The following is a 26,280-nucleotide window of genomic DNA, read 5'->3' as shown; positions in this document are numbered from 1 at the left end:
TAAGATGCATAGATAACCCAGCTGTTGACAGTTACCACAGATCTCGCGATATCTCCCCCTTAGCAACAGTAGAGTTTGCCCTGGATACCATAGTCTTGCTACTACAAGCTGGGGTGAGCGTTTTTTCCTCTTTAGCAACATAGAAAACACATTTTATAAATTATGTCCGTGTTTTACTGAAGCTGTTTTGTTATTTGATTGTTATTATTAGAGATACGCCATGTAAATACTTATTGTTTGTGAAATATTCGGTTGTGTTGTTCAGGTGAAGACAGGTACCCGAGCTCTCAATTAGCTAACTAGCTAACGGTAGCTAACAACAGCTGTGGATACAGCAGGAGGAGCCTTAGTAACCCGGTAATATTTTGGGTTTTATTCCAACAAGCAGCTCCTCAACCTTTACTAATTGTACGACATTAATGTTAACCAGTGATAGGAGAAGCACTGAAATGTTTAACGTAAGAAACGTTAAGCATTGACTGCTTTACAGAAAGTTTTAAAGATGCGGAAGTAATAGATCCTTAAATGCAAAAGTTAATGTAAGGTAACTTAAAGTTATTTGAGTGAGTGTAACATAAGTTCAAGAGAAAAAAAAATCTCGCCATGATCTTTTTGGGGCAGAAGTAGCTAGTTCTGGTTGTATATCAGCAAAATATGTATATGTAATATGTAATAAGTAAAAGTACTCAATGTGTAGCTAAGGCTATAAATCTACAGCTAGGATATTTTACAATATGAATATTTTGTTAGTAAAACCTTAATCTGCAAATTAAATAGAAGCTATAGCTGCCAAAAAATGTAGTGGGGTTAAAGGTACAACATTTATCTCTGAAATATGGGTGAGTATAATTGTATAGTTTAATTTGATACTATATTATTATAATTAAGCAATATCACACGAGAGGGAGTGATGTTGTACCTGCGGCCTCGTGCCTACGACCGAATCACAGCCGTGACGATATCACAGTACAACATCACGAGCTCGAGTGTGATATTGCTTTTATAAAACAGTTCAACCGTTAAATAAGCAAGGCTGATTAAGAAATGTTAAAAATGAGGACAAAATAGATAATTTAAGCATTTTATTTGTCTTCCGCCAACAAAAATAGTTCCCTCAGGACTCCGCTGTCACCGTTGCTATGTAACGCAGACATGGTGCGCCAGGCACTTACTCTTCATACACATTTATCAGCACGTTTCCATTAATTGTGCAGCCGGTGAAATAAGTCTGTGGTGACTGCATGGTGGACTGTCGCTTCACAGGCACAGCCGACCCTGCCTTCTGATCTGACAGTATGTTGCTTTTCTCCAAGTCATTGAGCTCCGCTGATGAAACACTGACAAACCTGGATGTGTGCTCAGATGGATTCAGCTTCTCCTCTCCCTCATCTTCCTCTGATGACCATTCATAGTTCAATTCAAAACTTATTTTAGGAAATAAATCCATATTTTTGGCTGTTTGACAGTGGATGAATTAATTAGCCTACAACGCAACTGCTGACCTAACTGACACTAACCGTCAGTTTTGATTTGATTGTTGATTGCAATCAGCTGTGAGGCGGAGTGATACATACACAGTGAAATAACCGTGATGTTGTACTCCAATATCATCACGGTTTTACTGTCCAATCAGATTGCAGGGCCGGAACTAACTGTTGTATAATGTATAATAAGTGTTTAGCACTGTCGCCTCGTAGTAAGAAGGATCCTGATTGGAACTCAGGGTGGGGAAGCCCTATGTGGAGTTTACAGGTTCTCCCCATGCCAACATGGGTTTTCTCTGGGTACTCCAGCTGTGTATTGTGATGTTTGAGTTTCTCCTCCCACAGTCCAAAGACATGCAGGGTAATCGGTGACTCTAAATTGTCCATAGGCATGAATATGAGTGTGAATGGTTGTCTGTCTCTATGTATCAGCCCTGTGATAGTCTGGTGACCTGTCCAGGGTGTACCCCGCCTCTCACCCATGTCAGCTGGGATTGGCTCCAGCCCCTCCACAACCCCTGACAACATAAGCAGTCACGGAAATTAATGAATGAAGGAATAATTATAATTGATAAAGGTAATGGTCTATAGAGTGCAGGATTTAGTGGCACCTAGCAACTGAGGTTGTAGACTATAACTAGACTGAAACTTCTCCCGTGCAGGAGAACTACAGTGTCCAACACAAAAACTCGAATGTCCTTGTTTAGAGCCAGTGTGTGGTTTGTCTGTTTTGGGCTATTGTAGAAACAATATGGCAGTCTCTGTGAAAGAGGACCAGCTCCATAGGTAAATATAAATTTCTCATTCTAAGGTAACAAAAACACCACAAATCTTATTTCCAGGTGATTATAAACTAAAGGAAACCTAGCCTACATATTACAGTGTATACAATTTCTGCCAGTGTATCCCCCTAAATCCTACACACTGGACCTTTAAGTATAAGAGCCTCAATTTGTGCTCAAGTGCTGTATTTGACTAAATGTAGTGAGTTACATTTTACCGTGTTTAAGTTTGTCTCCATTCCTTCACTGCCAGATCACCATTCTGATGCAGACACCCAATGAAAACCAGCTCTGGTGTCCTGGCCAGTCCCTATGGAGCCTGATCGTTGAACATGTTCATGAGTCAGAGCTGGATAAGATCCACACAGCACTGGGCCTCTCTCTGATAGATATGTATACCGAGGTGCACACTGAGGTGAGTGTTTGAATGATTGCACTATTTCTGATTTCTTTTTTTTTTATTATGTAGCTACCACATATTTGCTTTTAAGTTGGAACATTCCTCTTCAGATTCAGCGGGCAGAGCTTGTTTCATCATTCATGTTTTATTCGTTCAAAGAGTTCAGACACTGGGTCTGTCTCTGATAGGATCCCACAAGAATACCACCACACCATCAACAAGAATTTCCTTTTCAGCTCAGTTTTGGGGTGAAACAAAAAAAAAAAACTTTGCTCAGCTAAGCATTCCTGACCAAACAATTTATGAACTGCAGTGTGAGGTTGTGTAAGTAGGTTAGTTTGGCTGCATACACTCATTAATCCCCAGACTCCCTAATAAAAGTGAAATGTGGGTTAACTGGCACTGTCAGTGCTGCAGTGAAGTCCAAATGTGAGCCAGGCAGACAGACATCAATATTTGCTCAAGGCCAGCTAGACAGTCTGCCCTTAACAAAGCCTCTTGCATGAAAAGCACTCAGCTCTGGCAAAATGACCTCACCTAAGAAAGACTTGCAGGTCGATGAGAAACATCTGCGGCTAAGGTAGAGCGGCACACACCTCACAAAATAGGTTAAATCAAGGTCAAGACTGGAGGCAAGCATTTTGAAATGGATGGGGTAAAATGATTCCAAAGAAAAACAGATTGACCCCTTAAGTGTGGTCACAAATCATGAATAAAAGTTGGAGAAGAATTAAGAAATATGATCAAATTTTAAATAACAGGAAAAGTCAGTAACACTTTACTTGAAGGTATCTACATAAAGGTGACATGACACTGTCATAACTATGACATGACACCATCATGAACTTGTCATAAACATTATGTACATGTCATAAACATTTATGACTGCTATCATTAAGTGTCATTCGGTTTCTGTAATGACAAGTTGACATTGTTTGGGTTGTCTTGATTATGACAACTTGACATTAATCAAAGTGACATTACCAGAAGTTGTCTTTGTCATGACAACTTGACATTAAATTTGTTTGGGATGTCTTTATAATGACAACTTGACATTAACCAGGATGACATAAATCCTAACATTACAGTTCAATGAAAATGGCTCAGTGGTTGACCTTAAATCTTAATGTGACAAAATGTGGCCTAGTCTACTGAGGAAACATTCCTTTCAAGCTGGATTACATAAGAGAGGTTATGCCATGTGCACTGAAGACCAAGTCTGTAGCTCTCACACAGGCACAAAGAATTCATCTTATCAGCACTTTCCGTGGGATATCAAAATCTCTGTATTTGATGTTTTCCCTCTGATGAAATGAATACAACCTCAGTCTGTCGTCTTTGCTTCCCCGCTCTCCTTCCTCTGCCACCCTCTATTGTTTCTTCTTTCGTGTGTTCAGTTTTGAAATCTCTCTATCTGTAGATGCTATCAGCCTGCAGCCAGCCAACAGGGCAGTCGCCATGTTTGAGAGCTGTCTCAGCTCTCAAGCAGTGCCATGTAGACACTGACCACATATTATTTTTGTAACAGTTAACATGAAAAAAAAGACCTGACATCTACAAAACACACTGAAGCATGCAAGACTCCCTCCCTTTTGCACACACACAAACATACCCACATACACTCATATTTCATTTGCAATGAGTCGTCAAATTAAATGTCTTTTTACATAACAAAAACTGGATTTAAACCATTGTTTCAGGAAGCATTAAACCAAAAATCAAACCACAATGATGCAGAGTAATTCAGCTCACACACACACACACACACACACACACACACAAACACAATCATACACAAAATGAGGCCCAGCAAGCTCAGTGAGTCAGGGGGTCGGTATAACAGGGTTAAAAAGGCTAATCCTCAACTGTTGATAAAACCATTAGCGACATGTATCCTTTGACTCAATTGTGTATGTGTCTGCGTAGAGAAAACAGACGTGGGCGAGTGTTTACCGTGTGTGTGACTTCCAGTGTAGCACTGATGTTTTGTCACCTAAAGTTCAGTGTATGCAGTGGCTGGCTGTATGAAGCCGCCAGACGGAAACAACGACTTAAAGGCTGAGAGCTTTGAGAAATTTCCAGGGGAAAAAGGAAAAAGCAAAACAAAGCACAGAGCGCCTTATTCAGCTCCTTCAGTTATTACTGCAGGGTGGATCACTTCCTTTTCTCATGCTTTTCCCCCTGTCTGTATCTGCCTATCTCCAAGTCTTTCTTCTTCTGTTTTTCTCTCTCCTCTGTCCCTTTTTCTCCTTCAGCCATGTAATGAATTCCATCCCTCAGTGAGCCACTGTGAAAAGTAATAGTTGATCTGCAGGTGACTCCTCCATTCCTCAACTCCGCCATCCCTCCCTCCATCAAGGTCTCCATTGTCTCTGGCGGTTAGATCAGAGGGAACATTAGACTCTCTATTCAGGTCTCCCTACAAGGCCAATCTCTCTGTTCCTCCCTCCACACGCTCACAACTTTCTCTCCACTCTGAATGAAAATGAGCCCTTAAAGTTAAATGTAGTCTACAACCCAATTTAAATAATTCAACATAATAGCTTCTCGTAGGTTTTTTTAACTGACAGGTTTCAACAGCACTCCCTTAAAATAGCTCCTGCATGAGATCAACAGTCTCACAGCCGAGGGAGGGGGGAGAAATGATCCAGGAACGACTTGTTAGCTGGTGAGCCATGAATCCTGTAACATAAACACCTCAACACCCAAAGACAGACAGAGGAAGCCAGCATGAGTGGAAAGGGCTGTGTGTGTTGTGTGTGAATGCTGGTATGCGAGGACACACGCACACGTAGACACACGTGCAAAGACCAGAAGCTGTGTGTTTAGTATCCTCCAGTGTATCCCTTTGAAGTGAAGTCTTGACTGCAACATGACAGAAATGATTGGCAGGCAACAGGTGTGGAGGCGTTAATGGCTTCCAGACTTCACTTGGACACATATGCACACGAGCATTCACATGCAAAAGTTTTTGCATCTTTTATTTTTTCACTGATTTTCCTCGAGGTGTTACATTCTGGTTAAATTATAGTAATTTTTCAGCACAGGTTTGTGTGGAGGTGCAGAAAACAAGCTGCTGAGTGTAAAAGTGCACCTATGGTCCCAGGCGCTCAGCCCTTGTACCAACTCACAAAGGAAGTCACGCATAAAGACTGACCTTTTCCACATTTTTTTTTTTTACAATTCCTTGATCTGCAGTGATAATCCCACTGTAGCAAAATTGCAAGAACTAAAAAGCTGCCTTGTCCTGCAGCAGCTAGAGCTGTTTTGTCTCATGACAGGCAACACTAAGTGCATCATGCTCAGTCAGTGCTGCATGTAGTGAAGTGTGACACAGTGAAAGCAACAACAGTAAAGTATGAGACATAAGTAAGGCTTGTTCTCATCAGATTTCCAGATTTTCATTAGAAATATATTGGTTCAAGGAAAGTTTCACTCAGATTTCATGTTTCTGTGCATTAACTCCTGTTCCAAGAAGACAGTGTCAAGTGTCTTCTTGACACTGTCTTCTTGGAACAGGAAGACAGTGTCAAGTGTTTATAGCAGTTTACAGTTAATAATGTCTTATTGTGCCGAAGGCAGATCTGAAAATGTTTTCATAAGTAGAATGTGAAGAGAAAAATGGAGATGGTTACTCACAGTGAGTGAAAACCAGTTTAACTTCAACATTTGTGATGCAAGTTGGTGGTGTTCTTAACATTTTCATTCAGATTTTTGTATCAATTATATTTTCATTCATCCATCCGTCCATTTTCATCCGCTTATCCGGGGCCAGGTCTCGAAGGCAGCAGGCCAAACAAAGCACCCCAGACGTCCCTTTTCCCAGCAAAGCTTTCCAGCCCCTCCTAAGGGACCCCTAGGTGTTCCCAGGCCAGATGAGATATGTAATCCCTCCAGCAGGTTCTGGGTTTGCCCCAGGGCCTCCTACCAGTTGGACGTGCCAGAACACCTCCAATGGGGGGCACTCAGGATGCCCAAGCCACCTTCACTGACCCCTTTCGAACTTGAAGGAGCAGCAGCTCTACTCCGAGCTCCTTATGAATGTCCGAGCTCCTTACCCTATCTCTAAGGCTGAGCCCACCCAACCCCCTTAGGAAACTCATTTTGGCCTGCTTGTATCCATGATCTCATTCTTTCAGTCACCACCCAGAGCTCATGACCATCGGTGAGGGTTGGGACGTAGATGGACCAGTAGAAGCCCCACCTTTCAGCTCAGCTCCCTCTTCACTACAACTGTCCGGCATAGCGCCTGCATCACTGCAGAAGCCACACCAAGCATATATTATATAAATATATATTATTTATTTTCAGATTTTTAAATATTTTAACAATTTACGTTTACTTTTTTTCTTGACCGAAAGCAGAACGTATTGAGCTCTGTGTTTCTAGCCCAGTGTATCAGTCCAGGATGCCTATATATATGAGGTAATTTGGTCAACAGTGCCTCTTAATCCCGAAAGAGCAAACAGTGTAGCATTCAATATAAGTGCTGCATATAGTTGAATTCTTCACCTACCTGCATTCCAGAGTATGCACCGATACACTCACAGTATATTTGCTTCTTCACAGGTTGTAGCCGTATAGACTCACTGAGACTCAAAAGAAAATAAAGATAATCCTCCAAAGCCTCTCCTGAGACATGAAAAGTCCTGCTATCATCCTCAGTCAGGGAGGCTGTCAGGAGAGTCACTGGATGACGGATGTCTGGATCACTGCTTGCAGCATATTGCAAGTGGACTGTCCACTCTGCTTTAAAAAGAGAGGTCCACTAAATCCAATAAAAATGCTATCAGTTATCAGCGCCGTCAATTGGTGCAGGAAAATAAGCTGTCAGCAGTGACATGAATATCTTATTGCTAAGATATTGCACGTATAAGCCCTAATTTTCTTCCCTAACCATAATAATAATAACAATATTTGCAGGCGGAGATGTGGCACAAGATGTGGCAGGCAAGCCATCAAGGAAACAACTGGAGCAGGACAGGGACCCCACGTCAGCAGGCCTGTCCTCTAGCTGACCCACCTGCAGTCAAAGAGCTGGTGAGAGCTGAGGTCAAGATGTTACTTCAGACTCTCAAAGAGAGAGTCAGCGGGGAGGGAAGGTAGGTGTAACATCTAACACACACATCTACACTACTGTGGATTGTTAGTGAATGATTGATAGTTTTTTACCTTTGGATGGATTGCCCCAAAACATACAGCACTCACTGTGAGAGGAGGGCTAAGAACATCATTAAAGACATTACACACTCTGGACATCAACTGTAAAAGCTCCTCCCATCAGGCAGGCAATTTTGCAAGAGCAAATGCACTGAAAACAGCTTCTTTTCAAAAGCAGTGGCACTTCTGAGCTCAATCTGACAAGACTGATGAGCTGCCATTATTGGAGCACATGCCATATTTAATCCAGATCTGTCATACTGCACCTTCATTGGAGATGTACTGCTGTTTGCACACACGTCAGCTGTATTTTTTAAATCATTATATACCTTATATTTTCATTTATACTGCTTAGATTCTGTACTTTTAATCATTGAATATTTCTCTCTTATTGAATTTTTGCCTTATGTTATTCTTTGTGAACATGTGTGAAGTCCTTAATACAATTCATATGAGGATGACACAATTGCAATTGTTTCATGCTTGCATAATGACATGGAGCTCGTGAAACTTGAATGGATTTTAATTTATGTCTATTTGTAGAACTTAAGGAAGCCATTAAAGACACTAGGAAAGAAACTGCATTACTAATTCTAGTGAGAGTAATGGGGTTTTGTTATGAATTACCGGAAACAAAGCGCTAAAAAATCTACAAACACCACAATCCATCAAAGCTGCACAGTAGTGCAGTGGTAAGCACTGTCACCTCACAGTATGGGGGGTTCAAACCCACTGGCTGGCTGGGGCCCTTCTGTGTGGAATTTGTATGTTCTCCCCGTGTCAGTGTGGGTTTTCTCCAGGTACTCCAGCTTCGTCCCACTGTCCAAAGACATGCAGGTTAGGTTAACTTGTGACTTTAAATTGCCTATCATCCAGTGTCAACTCTCAGTCATTTGTTTAACTTAATGACAGCATACAAGATAGCAGAATTTACATTTTTTAAACCAAGTCCTCAGGAAATTTACTTTCTCTGCTTTCTGTTTGAATTAAAATTTAAATGTTTGACAGCTACAGGCTTAATAAAGCAGTTTAGTTCCAGATGTGTTAACAGCCATTGGATTCAACATTTGTATGATTATTTTTTCTAATATTCAGTAAACACAGTTTCCCTCTTGATCTAATTTAATAGTGTAACTTTTGCACAGATATTTCTTTATCCTGGTCAGTGGTTTACACTGAACATGACGCTCTGGCTTTTTCACAAGCCAAGAGATGGTATGGATAAGTAGGTTAAGACCCTGCTCTCACACTATCTGCGTCATTTCCCCCCCCCCCCAACAAAGAGTGCCATAAAATGCTACATTGTGTTCCCACGTCAGTTACAAATGGGATGGAAAGCAGAGGAACAAAGGTGTTTGGCGTTGGGATGTTGCAAACTGGTTTAGGAATTGTGGAACAATGGGACAATTATAGGAGGGAGACTTCCATGCATTCCACACTGAATGCCAACAAACAATTTAAAAGGCCCAGTCACTGCCAGTTTTATTGGATTAAATGTATGTTTTTACTTCAAAAAAGACTCATTTTAAATTTTACAGAATGCACAAAAATGCCTATATCGGATTTTTATTCAGTTTTTTGTTGGTAAAGTGCTCACAGGGAGAACACAATGAAGCTTGATACTCTGTCTGTTTTTTATAAAGCATAGCCATCAGGGAGTTATAAACTCCTCAAGAGGTCGTGATAAAACTTCCTAATTGCTGTTTGGTTTTTAATTTCTACAGCTAATCTTACAGCTCGGGTCAGAAATAAGCTTGTAGCAACTGGTAATTTAATGACATGTATTAAAATACTCCAAAGAATGTCATAAAAAAACCTGTTGGCAGGATAATATTGGTAAGTGACACTGCCCCACACCCTTACATTACAATTTAAGGGCCTAATTTATGTAAGAAAATGTGTTTGTGAGGAAGTGTGTGTGTGTGTGTGTGTGTGTGTGTGTGTGTGTGTACATGTGAGAGTCCCAGTATGTATGAGCTAGTAACTATCCCAGCAACCAGCTCACTGCTGCCAGGAATGTTGCCCTGCGTCACCTCTCAGGTTTTGTCGAGGCCTTTTTAAGAAAAGCACAACATAAGATGGATTGCTCCCCGTTACTGTGACAAACCATTTATTGCCTGTCAATTTGTCAACTTCCTTTTTATTGTGATTTTCTTTTACTCTGTGTCCATTTATGTGTTGTTAAACTACAGGCTGCAGGCAAGTCTCTATTGGTTTGGGGTCTTTTTTGTGTGTGTGGTGGTGCTTATTTTGTATCATCATCCTCACTCTTCTGTTAGGACCCGCTGGTCTTACAGATTTGTGCTGACCTAATATGTAGAATCTGCATTAATTTTTACAGAAATTTCTAAGTTATTACATTTGTTGATGCCTCATTTGGACCATTCCTAAAACAAACAACTCTAAGGCCACTGTACAAAAACCTCCACAAACACCCACAAACATCTGCCTTTTGTCTTCAGTGGGAAAGGTTACAGTTGGTTTTCTTTCCAGGGACAAATGACCCTGCAGTAGTCACCGTTTTTTGTTGACATCAGCCTTAATCAGCAGTGATGGAAACATGACACTCGGCCAGGCTAGCTAATTTTTGTGATTTTTCTTGTGCATCTTCTCTGACTCTTTATCTCAGCCACAAATTTTTGTCGTCTCCGTCCAAGGAGCGCTGGAATATTGTTCCAAAGTAGTCAGCACAGAAGTTTGAAAGAAAAGCTGAATAAGTAGCAGATATAAAAGAAAACAAAAATGAGACATTTCACTGTCCTTCATACTGCTTTATACTGTTTACTAGGCCTGTCTTGCATGCATGATGTTGAATGTGACATGCCACAAAACAAAACAAAACAAAAAAAAAGAGAGCCAAACTCATCTACTGCCATTGGAAAGGAGTATATGACCTACTTTGGGTGCTCAACTGCCATGCCAGTGACTTTATGAGACTGTACCTTTGCACAGTAGTGCTTTGACATCAGCACACTAACCAACGTCCATGATGTGGACATGCTCACAGTGACAATGCTGATGTTTATCAGGTGTAATAATTACCATGTTCACCATCTTAGCTTAGTGTGGTAGCATGCTAACGCCCTGTTTTAGCACCTGTGTCTTTAAGCCCTCCTTCTGAAAAGTCCACTCTGCTCTGTCAGGGTTTCCTAGGTCTTCCATATCTGCACTAGTGGAGTCCCTGCACCATTCAGTCCATGCTCTGCACCATAATTGCAGCCTATGGAATGAATGCATCAGAGTATCGCAACTCTTTCTACTGTGAAAAATCACCAAGAAAAGCTGCAAAATGCAACTAAACATGTTCCAGCAGAAATATGACCCAAAGTGGGAGAGAAATTTACAACATTGGCAACCAAGATGACATGTTTAGCTAATGTTAGCATGTAGCTACATGTAGCAGTGTAGGCTATGTAATGTAAAAACTTGCAGTAGCATGCTTGGAATAGATGATCATATGAAGAAATCTGTCATGGGCTGACATTGCCAATAATGACTAATTAGCACTAAAAACAAAGTACAGCTGAAGCTGATGGGAATGTCATTAGTTTTGCAGATATTTTGTCAGAAACCAAAGTATTGGTTGAGCTGAAATTTGACCTGATGATGCTGCTAGAGGAAAAGTCAGAAGATCACCAAAGTCATTCATCAGTTCATCCCAAGGAAAACATATATCTATTCCAAGTTTTATGGCAGTCCGTCCAATAGTTGTAGAAACAGTTTACTCAAATATACAAATGTGAACCCCATGGTGGTGCCAGAGGAAGAGTCAGAAGATCATCAGCATCATTGACATTCACCCTCTGAGGACCATGAATGTCTGTATGAAACTGTACGTAAATCCATCCGATAGTTGTTGAGATATTTCAGTTTGGACCAGAGCAGTGGACCGACCAACACTGTCATCTTTAATGCACAAACAGCTGCAGTTGTGCTTTTATTTAAATTGAAAAATTGTAAAGTGTTGTCCCCTGCAGAATATAATATATTTCATGCATCACAAGAAATAGAAAATGTATAATGCAACTCTGGCGCTTGTTATGACAGCTCAGTTGACAGGGATTTATTTTGAAGTAATCTTACAGGGGTTTCTTTTAAGTCAGGATGACAGCAGGGCCTGATGTTTAAGCTGACAATCCAATATCCATAAGGCCACAGGTCTGATGCCCACAACAGCACTGTGTCTTATTAAAGTGTCACTGAGCAAGACATGAACTGAGGCCTTACTAGCGTCACATCACAAGTCACTCTTGTAAAGTGCTTCGGCCCGGATGTAAATGGATTACTGAAAGTCCCATTCAGAGGGAGAAATACGGCCCATTGTTATTGGCCATGTAGGAGCACTACCAAAAAAAAAGAAGTATTTGTGCCACACAGTCTGTGCCAGCACAAATCGCCTTTCTCTTTGAAGTTGGCTTCGGTATACTTGTTGACCTTGATGCATGGTACTGCGGGTGAGTGTGTGTTTCAGGCCTTTGATCATTCAATTAGGCTAAGTCCCAAGTGTATATCAGCTGAATAGCTTTCAGGAGTAAACCCAACACACTTCCCTCGTAATAACACTTCCACTTAATAATGCTCCGCAGCCCTCTGTTTGTCAATTTAGTTCAATTTAATACGCTTTCTCGGCATGGAAATTGAGAAAATATTGCCAAGGCATCAAGATAGAGACCAGCATCTTTCTCTCTCTCATATTCTCCACTGGAAGTTGTTTTGTTTTGTGTGTGTGTGTGTGTGTGTTTGGGGGGATTGTAATGTAATTTACCAGACATGTTAACTGAGAACACTTTCCTATATTTGCGGCAAAGGCCTAACGAACTCATTTGTTGGAAACCACATCAACAGGAGGGGGGTAAAAATAACTCTCATTCCCATACCAGATTTGAACCATTTGAGGGTGTGTGGATGGGTGTGTCCCTTGTAAAAGTCATCTGATTTATCTTATTTGCTTCTGTGTGGTCCTGATCCCCCAGCTTTCCACCCACATTCACACACACACCCACATCTCCATTTCATTGTCTGAGTGCCTAGAAAAGACACATTTTCCCTCGTGTAGGGACTATAAAACCAAGCAGAGCTGACCAGGCTGTCACCCTGCCTGCTGCTGCCTACACCATCTGCTTGTTTCTTTTTCTCCCAGGGATCATTCAGAAAAGATAATCCTGATGCTGTTTATCCTTTCCTTCCTGAGATCAGTTTTTTTAGATATTGTGAAATGAGCCTAGCCCTGATAATAGAGTTCTAGTCAGTGCACATGTTGTGCTGCCAGGGGAACCAGCTCATCCTGCACAAAGAAGGAACGTGACTTCTGTTCAGGCTCACAGTAATTGAATCAATCAACTTAGCAATTAAAGGAGACCTATTATGCTCATTTTCAGGTTCATACGTGTATTTTGTATTTCTCCTGGAGCAAATTTACATGCTTTAATGATCAAAAACACTTTATTTTCCTTGTGCTGTCTGTGCTGAAACACCTGATTTCACACTATGTGTAAGACAATCAGTTTTAGCACCTGTTTCTTTAGCTTTGCCATGATTAATATGAACATCTGACATTGTAAGATTATATATATGGCATACTCAGTGCTTTACAAGTGACTGACTGTACAAATATGAACAGTAAAGTAATTGCAGATAGTTATGCACATAGAACTGAAGTGATGAAAGTCAAATAAAATAAAATAAAAATCTTTTTTCTAGAACTTAGTCCTTTAAAAACTGGGAGAGCTGCATATTCAGTGAACTGACTTGTATGTCTTGTTTCTGTGCTGTTGTTGCCATAGAGGTGGTGAGGAGCTCTTGTTTCGGTACAAACCTGAGACTGTGGACTACGCCATGAGTCACCTTGACAGCTGTTACAGAAACTGTACCAACCCTGGAGATACTGATAATGGAAGCAGGCAAGTAACACTGGTACAATACACCTTGAATACCTCACTGAAATGATAAACAGTGAATTTCAAATTTAATCTTCTTTTGTCTTCAGACCGAGTTCTCACTGCTCAGTCCAGTCCAATGCTGAGGATGAGATTGAGGCAATGAGAGACAAGGTGAATGTCACTGATATTGACCAAGTGGTGGAGCGCCTCAGGTAATTTGGATTGAGCAGTGTTTCACAACTTTTTCAGCTTGTAACTATAGCTCTACAGATACCAAATTTTAGGGCAATACTGATATCGACATTTGGGAGTTTAAAAAAGTGACTCATAATTAACACAGAACATGAACACCAATCATGTTAATGCTGTTCTCTTAGGTTTGTTAGATTTGTATTTTTGAAGAATTACGATCAAGATACATACTAGCAGAACATTTAGGCATTAAAAATTGCAATTTCTTATGACTTACTGGCCAACATATACACCCATACAGATATACCTGAAATAAACTATATATGTAGTTCTACTTGTGGCCCTTGAAAACAAAGCTATCACTACCTGTGCCCCATAATTACAGGTTATGTAACATGAAATTTAAGTGATTTTTCCGCTAGAGGACTAAATATCCAATCTGAAAAGAGCAAACATTAAAGTGGAAATAGAGTGGATTTTTCCTTTAACTTATCATTATTGAGTTAATGCTGATTGCAAAGTGTAATGGCTATAAAATAGTGACACCATCAGTGTTTAGGCTAGTTCCCTAAAGACCAAAACACACCACTACCCAACAGCATTCACCAAAACAACCAACCCTTTTTTTTGTGTACAGCCCCATACCAGTGATGTTCGTCCCTTTACGCCATTGTCCTATTTCCAGCTTCGCCACCCCTGAAAAAACATACTTTTCCCCCACCTGCTCACTGTTTGCACATCCTGGCTCCTGTAGCAGCTCGACTACCTCCTCACCTCTTGATGTCGTCATCTCTTGTATGTGTTAAATAATGGATAAGAAGAGACTACTTGTTGAGGTTGAGAATCATCCCACGCTAATGATCCACAGTCCTATCATTATAAAGGCAATGGCAAAAAAGATATTGCCTGGGGAGCCACAGCTCTGGTGATTGGCTCTTCAGGTGAGAAATGAAGTTTAATTAGTGGGTGCCCACACATGATTTTAAGCTAATGCAGACATGGAAGAAGCAGAGATCTTTTAGTGAACATAGTAATAATGGTGTGTGGTCTGCCGTTGACGTGCTGCAGTGTGAAGCTTCTTACTGGTGCTAGGGGCTGCACTTGATGCACATCAAATGACATGACGTAGCACTTTGGCGGCAGTGTGTTGGTAGCTTAAGCCTTGCTTTTATCATGCAAATCCATCTACGACTGAGTATGACCTCTCGGGAAAATGAAAGCTTGATATACAGCATAATGAAAGTGTGTCAACCATTGCACAGCCAAAACAGGAAGAGAATAGTTATTTAAGCAGCCATTATAGTAGCTATCGGTAGCTATCCTCAGTTACCAGAATATCAGTTAAGTTCTCTGCAGTTACTATCCCCCAGTCTCCAAAATGGCTGATGGTGGAACAACTCAAGTAACTGTAGAAACTACCCAGGGAAAAAAGAGGCCTGTTCCAAAATTGAAAAGTTGTCTGTTTCCACTTTTAACAAAAGGTAAACATAATTTTATGCAACATAATTTTGTTTAATCACTCAGTGACCCCTCAGATCTTTCTTGGGTCCCCTTGGGTGGTCCAGACCAACAAGTTGGGAACCACAAGTGTAGAGGATCAACCTGGATGACAGCAGGATATACAGTGTATACAGATTGAGTAAACAACACATGTCACACTGGTACAGTACAAAAGAACATGTTTTGTCTGGACCATCTGATATTTGTAACACTAACTAGCAGAGACACACTGCATAGATTGTGTAAGTGTGTTTTTTTTTCTGTGTGGCATAGTTTATATGTGCTCTGTGAGTCTGTAAGTGAGTTCTTCGAAGCGTTTTCCTATTCCTCTGTTTCCCCCTTAATTTCCTCCCAACTCTCCTTGGTGGCTTCTGTCGCTGCCCTCCCTCCTTCACTCTCCATCCCTCCTTTTCTTCCTCCATCCCTCACTTTGAGGCCCACGGGGCAACACAGTCACTGGGGCTACCTTGGAAGAGAGCCTTCCTCTCCCTCTCTCCCCCTCTCCACCTCACTCTTTCTCTCCCTCTCTTTCCCATTTCCTGACTCAACCAGAACAAAAGGCCCCATTGTCAGAAAATGGATCCCAGAGCAGGCAGAAGTTTCTTTTTCATGTGAAGGAAGTGTATAAAGTCTACTACAGTTATGTAACCGGAGAAGGAGCAAGTGTGTGTATGGGGGAGAGACGGAGGGAAAAGAAAAATAGGACACTGTATCCTCAGTACCCTTATGGAAACTGTAGAGGATCAACTTTGAGCAGACACCAAATGCACCTATTCTGTTGTCACTGCCTCGGTTGTGTGATAGGGTTGTATCTTTGTGCTCATCAGTCTGCTGCTGTGTGCTTTCCAGCATCTTTTGTGTATACTTGTCACAATTAACTTCAAGAATATATAACATTCTGCAAGTTTTACACGCCACTAATTAAATTGATTATACTCTTACAGTCAGGATAATCAATGTTAAATATGTGGAAGAAAACAAGCAGCTACCATCAAAAGGAGCCTCAGCTTTTAACCAAGGTGTTTGCCTGTGAGGGCGTGTTGAGACTATAAAATGCAGTTTCCACTTTGACCTAGATTTTAGTTTTTGGTTCCGTTTTTTTTAATGAAAAACAACTGGAGTACTGATGGTAAATATTAAGGCTTTCTTTCTTTTTACCTGTCTGTCAATCGGTCTAGGTGTGTCCTAACAGAGGAATGTGTAGCGCTGAAGAGGCTGGTGAAGCATTTTAAGGTAAGAAGTACAAGATGAAAACCAGCCAACTACCAAATGAATCTTTAATCCTCTTTGTTTTCCGGCTGCCAGTGCAATACTGATCCAAATCCTACAATCATTTATGAGAAACCAGGCCAAAACCAAAAATATCGATTTGCTATACTGATGCTGCTACAGGCATAATCAATATAACCTTGTAAGAACCCTGAGTTATGATGCCATGCTGTACTTGCAAGTCTGGACAGCCTATTCATATTACAGTATATCTACAGTATGAGGCATAATTTTACCTACCTGGTTTTAGAAGAGGGACCAAAGGAGTGCTGCACACTGTTAGGCTCCAAATAAATAGTTTATTTGTCTTTTTTTCTTTGCAAGGCAACATTTCGATCCTTAAAATCTTCTTCACATCTACCTGATTTTAACCTCAAAGCTATAGTGTGTAACTTCTACCGGTCCGTAAATGTCTGTTTCACCCAAGCCACTACTAGAGGAGATGACACAATGCTGATTAAGCCGATCGGCTCCTCTAACATCTCGCGGTATTTTTCAATATATATCATTTTTAGTATGCGTGTCGACCGGCGACATTCCCATGCAGGCGCACAGAAAATGCTTCCTCACAACAAGAAGGGAGGGGGAGGACGAGCAGAGAGTGTCATAGCAAGAGGTAGAGCGCAGGTAGAAAGAGAAAGCAACATGGCGGAGAAGCGGCCGAGACACAGTTCAGAAGTGGATCCTACCACAAAGGCAAGTGTTACTCTGTGTACGGTGTGTGGCGACTGGCGAGTGTTGCTCTGTGTACATGGAAGTGCCGCTGGCTTATTAGTTGTAATAACGCATTATCCGCTGGGAGGCAACAGAAGTTACGCATTATAGCTTTAAATTTCTCTAAAGCTTCTTTACATAAAAAAAAATCACAACATTAAAGATAGTTCTTGTCTATTTAAATACTCTTGCTTGTTATACTGTTTATTGCAGCTATACCAGAAAACAGAAATGAAATATTCCAGCTGTGTTGTGCATTCATTTTTAAACATAACTCTGTGTTCTGTGACCCAGGCAACATGAGTTCCAGTTGCTCGATTCAATGTGCACAATGTGTAGTTTGTACATATCTATAAAATTGTCAGATGATGTCGTTTCTGATCACTTCCATAACAAAGACACTGACTTCCTCGAACATAGGCATTCGAAACGTTTGAATCACACTTTGGACACCCTCAGATTGATCTGCTAACCCTCTATTGGCACTAAAACCCCGCCAAGGTTTCCATATAAACACTTGACGCACACACATTCCCACACAAGCTTGCACACACACACACAAAGGAAACCTGCGAGGGCTCAGTCTAAGCCTGTTTTTTTTTTTTTCCCATCTGTCTGGCCAAGAGCTTTGCAGTGCTGTGTAAGATCAATCTCCTTCCAATCACTAAAATGACTTAATACATATATACAGAGACATTTGGAGGCACACACATAAAAGCAACAAAGAGACGCACGTGCACGTCTACAATCTGGCTGCACTGTCATGCTTATCTGGTATTTTAAGAGAGGGAGTTAGTGAGGAACCAGATGTGGGACTATTCTGTAGACCAGATGTGCAAGTTATCTCTACGTATCCTCAGTGTGTGTGTGTTTATGTGCGTGTCTGCCTGGGAGTGTTACATATATTGCCAGTTTGACAGACTATTGTCAGTAATTTCTTCATCTATATACAGTTTTCTATGTCTTTATCCCAGACTGAGTTGATGTGTTTCAGATGTTGAAGAACCAAAAGTGAATATAGTGTGTGACCATAGAGTAGCATTGTGTCTGTTGCATGAAGACCCACTTATTTAAATGTTGTTCTGTTCAGGAAAAACAAATAGGAGTGACGTGAAAGTCTCATTGCAAAGTTAAACCAAACAGCGCTGGTGTTGTCTGTGGGAAACCTCGTCAGGCATTTTAACTGTAGGAAACATATAAAGATATAAAAGAAAACAGACGGGACATTATTAGAGCAGTGTGTTGTTCCAGTCTTAAATACCTGAGGGTGTGAGGCTAATTGTAGGGAGGGCTTTTCTTGGTTGTCATCACGAGGCATTTACGATAAAGGCAGGTAAATGTCTCTCAAAATGATCCTGTGGTGAAGCAGGAATGTTGTACTTTCCCTGTGTAGAAATTGCCTCCTCAAGCGAAGAGTTGCTGTGTGGTGTGTGAGCAGGTGGGCTGAAGCTGTGGCTCAGGTGTTGCTGTGCTCTTATGGCATGAATTTATTGTGCACTTCTGTTATTTGCCGCAGTGGTGGATGATGTTGTGGCCGTGCAGTGCAAGGCGTCGCTGCTTCATCTACCGTGACAGCTCATCAGTCCTTGGAAGGGAGCACACTGTAGTCAGACATTACGATCTTCTGTGTGATTTTTTAGCTTTTACTGTGGCATAAATCTTTAGAAAGACTTATTATGTACAAACTTGTTGATTCACAGGTCAGTTTAAGGTTTCACTTAGCCGCTCCTGCTTGGAGAAACATATAGGAATATACTGTAAGGGAGGCTAAACAGGCAAGGTAGTGAAACTTACAGCCATGGTTTACACTTCTCACTTTTTTCTAACTACTGACACCTCTTCTTTCCCTGCCTCAGGAAAGACGAGGTTAGTGCAGAAACACACTATTTTGAGTTTATATGCTGAAAAAGAAACACACCACTCTTTCAGTCATTCACTTAATCTGCTGCTTCTTATTCCCAGTACGTAAATGTGTTTGATGGAGCAAAGGAATTTGGATTCTGATCCAGATTGGAAGATTTTACCCAGAGTGACAATGCTAAGCAGGAAAACACTCAGACTTTCCAACTACAATCACATTTTTTAGATCTTGATTGTTACCATCTGTTCTGTGTATTTCAAGTCATAATTAGCTATGCCTGTTGCTGTATGTGTGAAGAAAATATGTTAAGTGTCAAGACACATCTTGTGACAGTGCTCGCCAGCAAGCTGTGCTGTACATTGTGTTCTTTCGAGACACTATAAGTGTCCCGCTTGAGGACTGTCATGACTGTCTGATCAGCGCCACGTTTGGCGCAGCTGAAATTGCTATTGATTTAGTGTTATTCCATGCAGTTAGATTATATAACGGCAGTTAAATGGAGCCAAATCAGGCATTTAGAGGCTTGATACGGTATGATCGAATCGTAAATTTGTCCTAAACACAGCTGTGATGACCCATTTTCTCTTAGCAGGAGGGAGGAACATACTATGACTTGGTCCAGGAGAAATCCAAGAGTAACTTCCACATGCATGCACACAACACACCGTCTTAACTGTTCAAATAATGTGTGTCAGACGATTGAGAAAACTGTTTATTCAATCACCCTCAAGTGGTGGAAAGTATGCTGAAATTATGGGAGTGCAGTGTTACCGCAGCTTTACAAAATAATTCACTGAACTGTTAATAATTGAATGTTTTTCAAACCAGTGTATGGACACTACTCAGTGCATTATGATGGCTGTTATGTCTCTTATCTGATCTAAAGCCACACTGAGCTCTCTCCATTGTTCCATGTCCTTGGCAACACGTTGAGCTTCCCTCCAAGTTAAGGTCATTTGTCTAGCACCAGCTCATCTGTCACAGTCCTGTACCAGGCCATTTTCTATTTCAGTGATGATGTTCTTGGTTTTATTTTTTTCCCTGTGTAATTGAAAGGTTGTGATGGTGTTTGGCCACAGGTCTCCTCTCTGTTATCTAATGTGTAAGGGATGTATGTTCTATTCTACAATCTACTATTACTCTGGTATTTGTTCTGCTGCTATCTAGATGTAATTCAGGGACTAGTTTACATGAATGCATCAATTACTGTACATCATAACAGGTTGGTGCTCTATATAAATTGGTTGAAGTTTCCCAGTCTGTTGCTTTTGTTGAAGGGATAGCTCAGATCTTTTGAAGTGGGGTTGTATGAGGTACTTATCCATAGTCAGTGTATTACTTACAGTAGATGTTAATTTGCAGGAGTACTGCCACGGAAGCTAAGCAATGCACTGCTTTTGAGGGATCAGCAACAAAATGTATTTTAGCTGCCTAAAAAAAAGGCCAGATTCATTTAAGAAAACGGCAATGCTGAGCTCGGTTCGGACTCACCAAAGTCAAACACGTAGCCCAGTCGCTCCTGTGTTAAGTGAGCTAAATTATTTTTCATTAATGGAGTCTGGTGGCCTAGCCAAGAGCACAAATGGAAAACTGAAGCCATTAATGGCTTCCCCGTCGTAAAGGGCTGTTTGACTGCAAGGTAAAGCAGTGAAAATATTCTAAATAGAGCCTAAACTTAAATTGACATTGATATTTTCAGGTGGGACTTTTTTTAAGTGGCTGAAATACATTTAGCTGCTGCCCTTGTCCACAGCAGTACATTGCTTAGCTTCTGTGTCCGCACTCCTGTCTGCGTCTCCAAACTGGGGCCGTGTTGACTGACACCTACTGCATATTAGTATCTCATACGACACTACTATTCCTTTTATATGTGCTCATGATGTAGGTTAAAACCTTCAAGGCTTCTTGTATGCTCTCATAGCCACTTCAGTCTCAGCCATAGATACGGCCTGCAAGGGACAGGTGGTAGTAATAACGTTATCAGCTGTGCTCTGTCAGTGCAAGAGCGCCACAGTGTGATGTTGTCTGTGGCTGAGTAATTTGTCAGTGGAGTCAGCAGAGATGGTCTGGTTTTACTGGTCTAAACTGGGCAGAGGTGGGCTGATGTTGATCAAGGTGATGAATGAGACTACTGACAAGTCATACAAGACAGGCGTGTTGTCAAAATATATGTTGTTCATCATTAAACTAGTATCAACAATCAGAGCATTGCTTGCATACATTGACTAAACTGAATAAAACATCTAAGCTAGGTAAAGGGAGATTCTCTGTCAAGGTTTTTGCTGGTAGACCAACTAGATCATATTTGGCCAGTGTGGTTCGAGTATACTGCAGAACAGATGGCAGCCACCAAAAGCTGGATTTTGTGGCAAGAATGGTGACCCTTGTTCTCCTGTTTCGGGTTCTGCATCAGCTAAGGGATTTGCTGTGTATGTTGGCTGTGCAGATGTGGATTTGGGTTCCGGAGCTTCATGTATAGGAATAATAACAGTAACAGCTTTCCTAAAATATCAGCAAGTCAGCACCATGGTAATGGGTTCAAACCCCACATGGACCACAAAGCCTATTTTAAGAGTTTACGTATGTGTGTGTGGGTGAGAGAGAGAGAGTGTGTGTGCTTTAGAGTTGTTTTGGATTTCAGTCACTTCACTGTCAGAGACAGCAGACATACTTCGTCTGCAGCTCTGAAAGACAACTCTGGGAGGTTTGGGTTTGAATCCCACTGGGAAAACAGACCAAAAATATATGTCTTAACTGTCAGTCTCCAGGCCTGTGGGTGTGTTTGTGTGCGTGTGTGTGTGTGTGTGTGTGTGTGTGTGTGTGTGTGTGCGTGTGTTTGTGAGTTAGTGTAAAGCCTGTGGTTGCTATATAGACTCTCCATTAGTGTTTGTGCTTGTGTAAAATGAGGAGAGGAGGCTGCCAGTCACTCATAACAAACACACGAAGACACACTTTTCAATCTCCCCCTCACACACATACACACATACGCGCACACAGCACTATGGTTTTCATTTGCTATGGATATAGATATTTGAGGCCAAATTATGATGGAAGACTGCTGCTCAATCGTTTAGTGGTCACACACACATATATACACACACACATTCCTCTTCTCCCTCTCCCATTTCTCTGTTATTTTTATCCCTTTTCCTTGTTCCTCTGCTATTTCCAAAGGCTCGTGCTTTTTCAAACATGTTTAATACATTTCCCTCCTGTTTTTCCGCGTCCACTACTGTCACTGGAGGCAGACTGTGTCCTACTTTGTGCCGTGGTATTATATTAAGTGCACTCAAACTGCATGATTAAACATCAGCGCTGCCTCTAACTGCTCTGCGTCTCGTGTTTCTTGCAGGAAAATATTAAACAAAAGTGTCAGAGTCGATGTGAATCTAAGTCAGAACCTTCACTTGCAGGTGAGTCCACACACTAGCAGTTTGGTGTTTTGCTGCCATCTGGTGGCATGTTATTGTTTAACACACACGGTGTGAGAGGGGAGTTCTCTCTATCTCTTAAATCCCATTTAATCTGCAGCTCACTGAATAAATTTACAGATGAAATGAGAATGCTGATAATTTTACCCACCCTTCATTAGCTGTAAAACTCATTCTGTAACATACTTATGAATAAAAAAGAGCGATTGAGGACACCAGCCAAATCTATCTACTCTGTGCCAAACGACAGTGAAACTAATTGAAAACTCCAGAGAGCAGCCTGGGTAAAACAGCAATTGAGTTCATTTTCAGAAATCAGTAATGAGTACTTGCTTTTTTTCCGTATGCACTAGATGATTGTAATCTTTTGATGGTTTTCTGTAATTACGTATCTGACAGTGTGTTTCAGTATTGTCAGACTTCTCAGTGTTGTGGTATTGGTGTCTGTGCAGAGTTGAGAGAGCTAAGAGGAGCCATACAAATGGACTTGGAGCGCTACCCCTCTTCGCTTCCTGCTTCAGTGTCAGTTTCCTCCTCTCTGCATTTGAAGGAATTGAAAAACAGGTTCAGGTTGGTATGTTTTACTGTGACGACCCCTAGAAAGGCTCTATTTTTAAGAGAGCAATAATGAAAGAGTAGCAAAAAAACATTACAACTTTATGTTATTTAACCTTTTTTTTAAAACCAATGTGACCACAAAATAAATCCAAATAAAATAAAAGGGAATGAAGGGACTTCCCCCACAGTGGGCTGTCTGACCTGGGCATTCCCCTTAAGCTAAACCAAAATTGGAAACCTAATGGAAGCAGAGTTTGAAACACCGGACCCATCACATCAAGCAAACAAATTACTTAAAACAAAGCAACTTAGATAAACGCTGCTGCTGTGACCAGGAGGAGAAAGAGAGAGAACCAGTGGTCCTTTATACCTCTTTGTAGCTTTTCCCAACCAGGCCTGACAAGGTACACCTTAGGGTGTACCAAAATGTAACTAAAACACACTAGAACTAGAAGGGGGCACTTAGAGAGGGCAGACCTCTGCCAAGGCAGATGGTCCAGTCTTCTATGATATGCAAATCTGCAAACAAAACCAATTTTATGTGCACTGTAACAATTGCTCTCTGTATGAAGTCTACGTGTGAAGGCTACCCCAGAGGACTACTGGTGCCTGTGAATGTGGCTTGTTGTGTATAATCATCGTATTTCTCCAGCTGGCTATAAATTGTAACTATAAAACTTTACTAACTTGTATGGCATTTATTCCGCCAAGGCCAAATGCCCTATCTTGCTATGTCAACAAAATTGAAAGATAATTTGTGTATCCGCCTCATGATTCGGAGCTGCTCCAAAATAAGATGCACTTTTCCTTGGCCCATGCTACACCCTTCCACCACGTTTCATGAGTATTGCGCCATTAGTTTTTATGTACTCCTGCTGAAAAACAGACAAAAAAAACAAGCTGAACCGAGAGCATAACCACTTTGGCGAAAGTAATTGGAAGAGATGCACATTGTGACCATAACAATCACACTGAACAGTCCATACTTTAAGGGTATACTACACAGGATTGTCGGGTGCTGAAAGTAAAAGCCAACCCCAGATTCACTCTAGCATAGCATTTCATCTCGCATATTTCTGTGCTGTTTCTCTTGTATGCCTGCTGCTTACCGTCTGGCATCTGGTCGCTACCTTTCTATAAAGCCCTGACCTCGTCTGAGCGCTGTGGGGCAACACACCCATAAATGTCCTAAGCACAGAAAATAAGAAAGTACAGGCAGAGAGCAAAGTCTTTGCAGAAAAATACACCACCACACACTTCTAATGGGTCATACGTGATGATTGAAAGGGGTTACTTCTGTATAAGTCTATACATTCTATTTTTGTCTGTCTTTTTTAGGGAAATCCTGCATGTATATCTTTAAGTATCTGCTTCACAGTTGCTCATAATGTGTGCCTTCTCATTCCATTTAAGCCGTCCCAGTATGCACAATGTTGCCATTGATTAACTGCAAAAAAATAAATCAAACCGCACTTTTCAATCTGATTTCCATTTTGTGACCTTTTCCTCAGACTGTCGGCAGGACAAAAGGTTTCTGATGAAACTCTGCGAGCTTTGAGCACTACATCAGCCCTAAGACCACATCCACCTCCTCCTCTGTGCCACACTAAACCCAGGCCACCGCTCAGCGCTCCTCCCAGCAAAACCTCTACATCAGTTAAACTCATTAATAGTTCCTCACTATTAAGGACTCATGGACAGCATAGAAGCATATCGGCCTCCACTGGGCCTAGGAAAATACAAACGCCTGTGGGCAACAGGATCACCACTCCTGGGCATGCTTCACTTCCAGGGCCTGGCAGTGACCAGATGATGGTGAAAAGCATACGCGACCCCAGTCTTTGTCCAGAGCAAGACAGTGCCGATATCCACTGCAGGACCACGACTTGTAGTCCTAGTCCAAGAAACGTACCCATTCACGAAATCCACCTGTCGTCCATTCGCAGTATTCACAGCCCGGGCAGGAAGTTTGATTTGTCACCACAGACAGAAAGAAAAAGCAGCCCTGCCTGGAGATCAAGAAACACCAATACCATCCCCTCATCCCGTCACTGTGATGCAGGCAGTTACAGCAGCAATAGCACTGACCATTCTGTGTCAACAACAGTACAATCAAAGACACAAAATGGGCGACAGAATAGTACCTGTGAAAGTAGTTTACTGTCAACAACAGTGCAGACAGATATTGACAAGAGGAAAAGTACTTCTGAGAGTTTTCATGCCTGTGTTGGCAGTAGGAAGAGCAACAGTGGAATTGATGGAGATGAACAGCAAAGCCTTGTAGCTGCATGCACCCATCCAGCATCTATACGGATAAATGGACAATTCTTCACTTCCCACAAAAGACCACTTGAGGGCACTAGTAGTCGGCCGAAAGATGTCCAAGAGACACAGACAGAGCTGGAGTTCATCAAGTTTTACCAGCCAGTTCCTCCTGCAAGGGTGTCAACTTGAGATATGTCACTGACCAGACATCTGTGGCCAAAACAGGAAGAAAATTCAAGGGAAGTTTGGTGCTGTCTTTTATGAGACTGCAAACTATTAAACATACTGTATCTGCTGGACATTTATTTCTTCCCACATAGTTAAAAGACACCAAAGAGCCAAAGAGAGACTGTTATATTTTGGAGCTTGATGACTCTCAAGTTGCATAAATTGTTTTACTCTGGAATAATTTCACAGCTGTGTCTGTTTTGTTTTGTTTTTGTTTTTTTTCCACCCCAAACAGCACTGATTAAAATGAACTTGAACTCTCAGTTATCTACAGACTGGATGTGGGTGATTGTAATGTTGTAGTGTCTAAATATTTAATTGAAAAATATGTGCTGTTAAGATAGGTCACGGCCTGTACAGCCCTGCAGACATGAAAAACACAACTAAGGCTTTACAAACCACAAAGCAGATGTGTAATAATTGCTCGGGACGTTTTAACTGAACATTAGAAAATGACAGGGTATCTCTTTCTGGTTCTAAGAAGTATAAGTAATAACATAAATCATGGCTCAGATCCATTCAGTTGCTTCTGTTTCATGGAGCCATCGTTATTGTTA

At 41.3% G+C, this 26,280-nt stretch overlaps 1 protein-coding gene across 1 annotated transcript; it reads left to right on the top strand.

Moving 5' to 3' along the window:
- The first annotated feature begins 79 nt into the window (after positions 1-79).
- ccdc24 (coiled-coil domain containing 24) lies at positions 80-25,830 on the top strand. Its single transcript, XM_049598314.1, has 9 exons — positions 80-113; positions 2,520-2,681; positions 7,590-7,768; positions 13,610-13,726; positions 13,813-13,917; positions 16,576-16,630; positions 22,594-22,654; positions 23,125-23,242; positions 24,742-25,830. Exons 2-9 carry the CDS (start codon positions 2,532-2,534, stop codon positions 25,682-25,684), a joined length of 1,728 nt encoding a protein of 575 aa, XP_049454271.1. The 5' UTR covers positions 80-113; positions 2,520-2,531; the 3' UTR covers positions 25,685-25,830.
- Positions 25,831-26,280: the final 450 nt, after the last annotated feature.

The sequence above is a fragment of the Epinephelus fuscoguttatus genome, linkage group LG15 (assembly GCF_011397635.1).
Source record: "Epinephelus fuscoguttatus linkage group LG15, E.fuscoguttatus.final_Chr_v1".
Lineage (NCBI taxonomy): Eukaryota > Metazoa > Chordata > Actinopteri > Perciformes > Serranidae > Epinephelus > Epinephelus fuscoguttatus.
The sequence above is the reverse complement of the archived record's forward strand: the minus strand, read 5'-3'. Positions and strand labels throughout refer to the sequence as shown.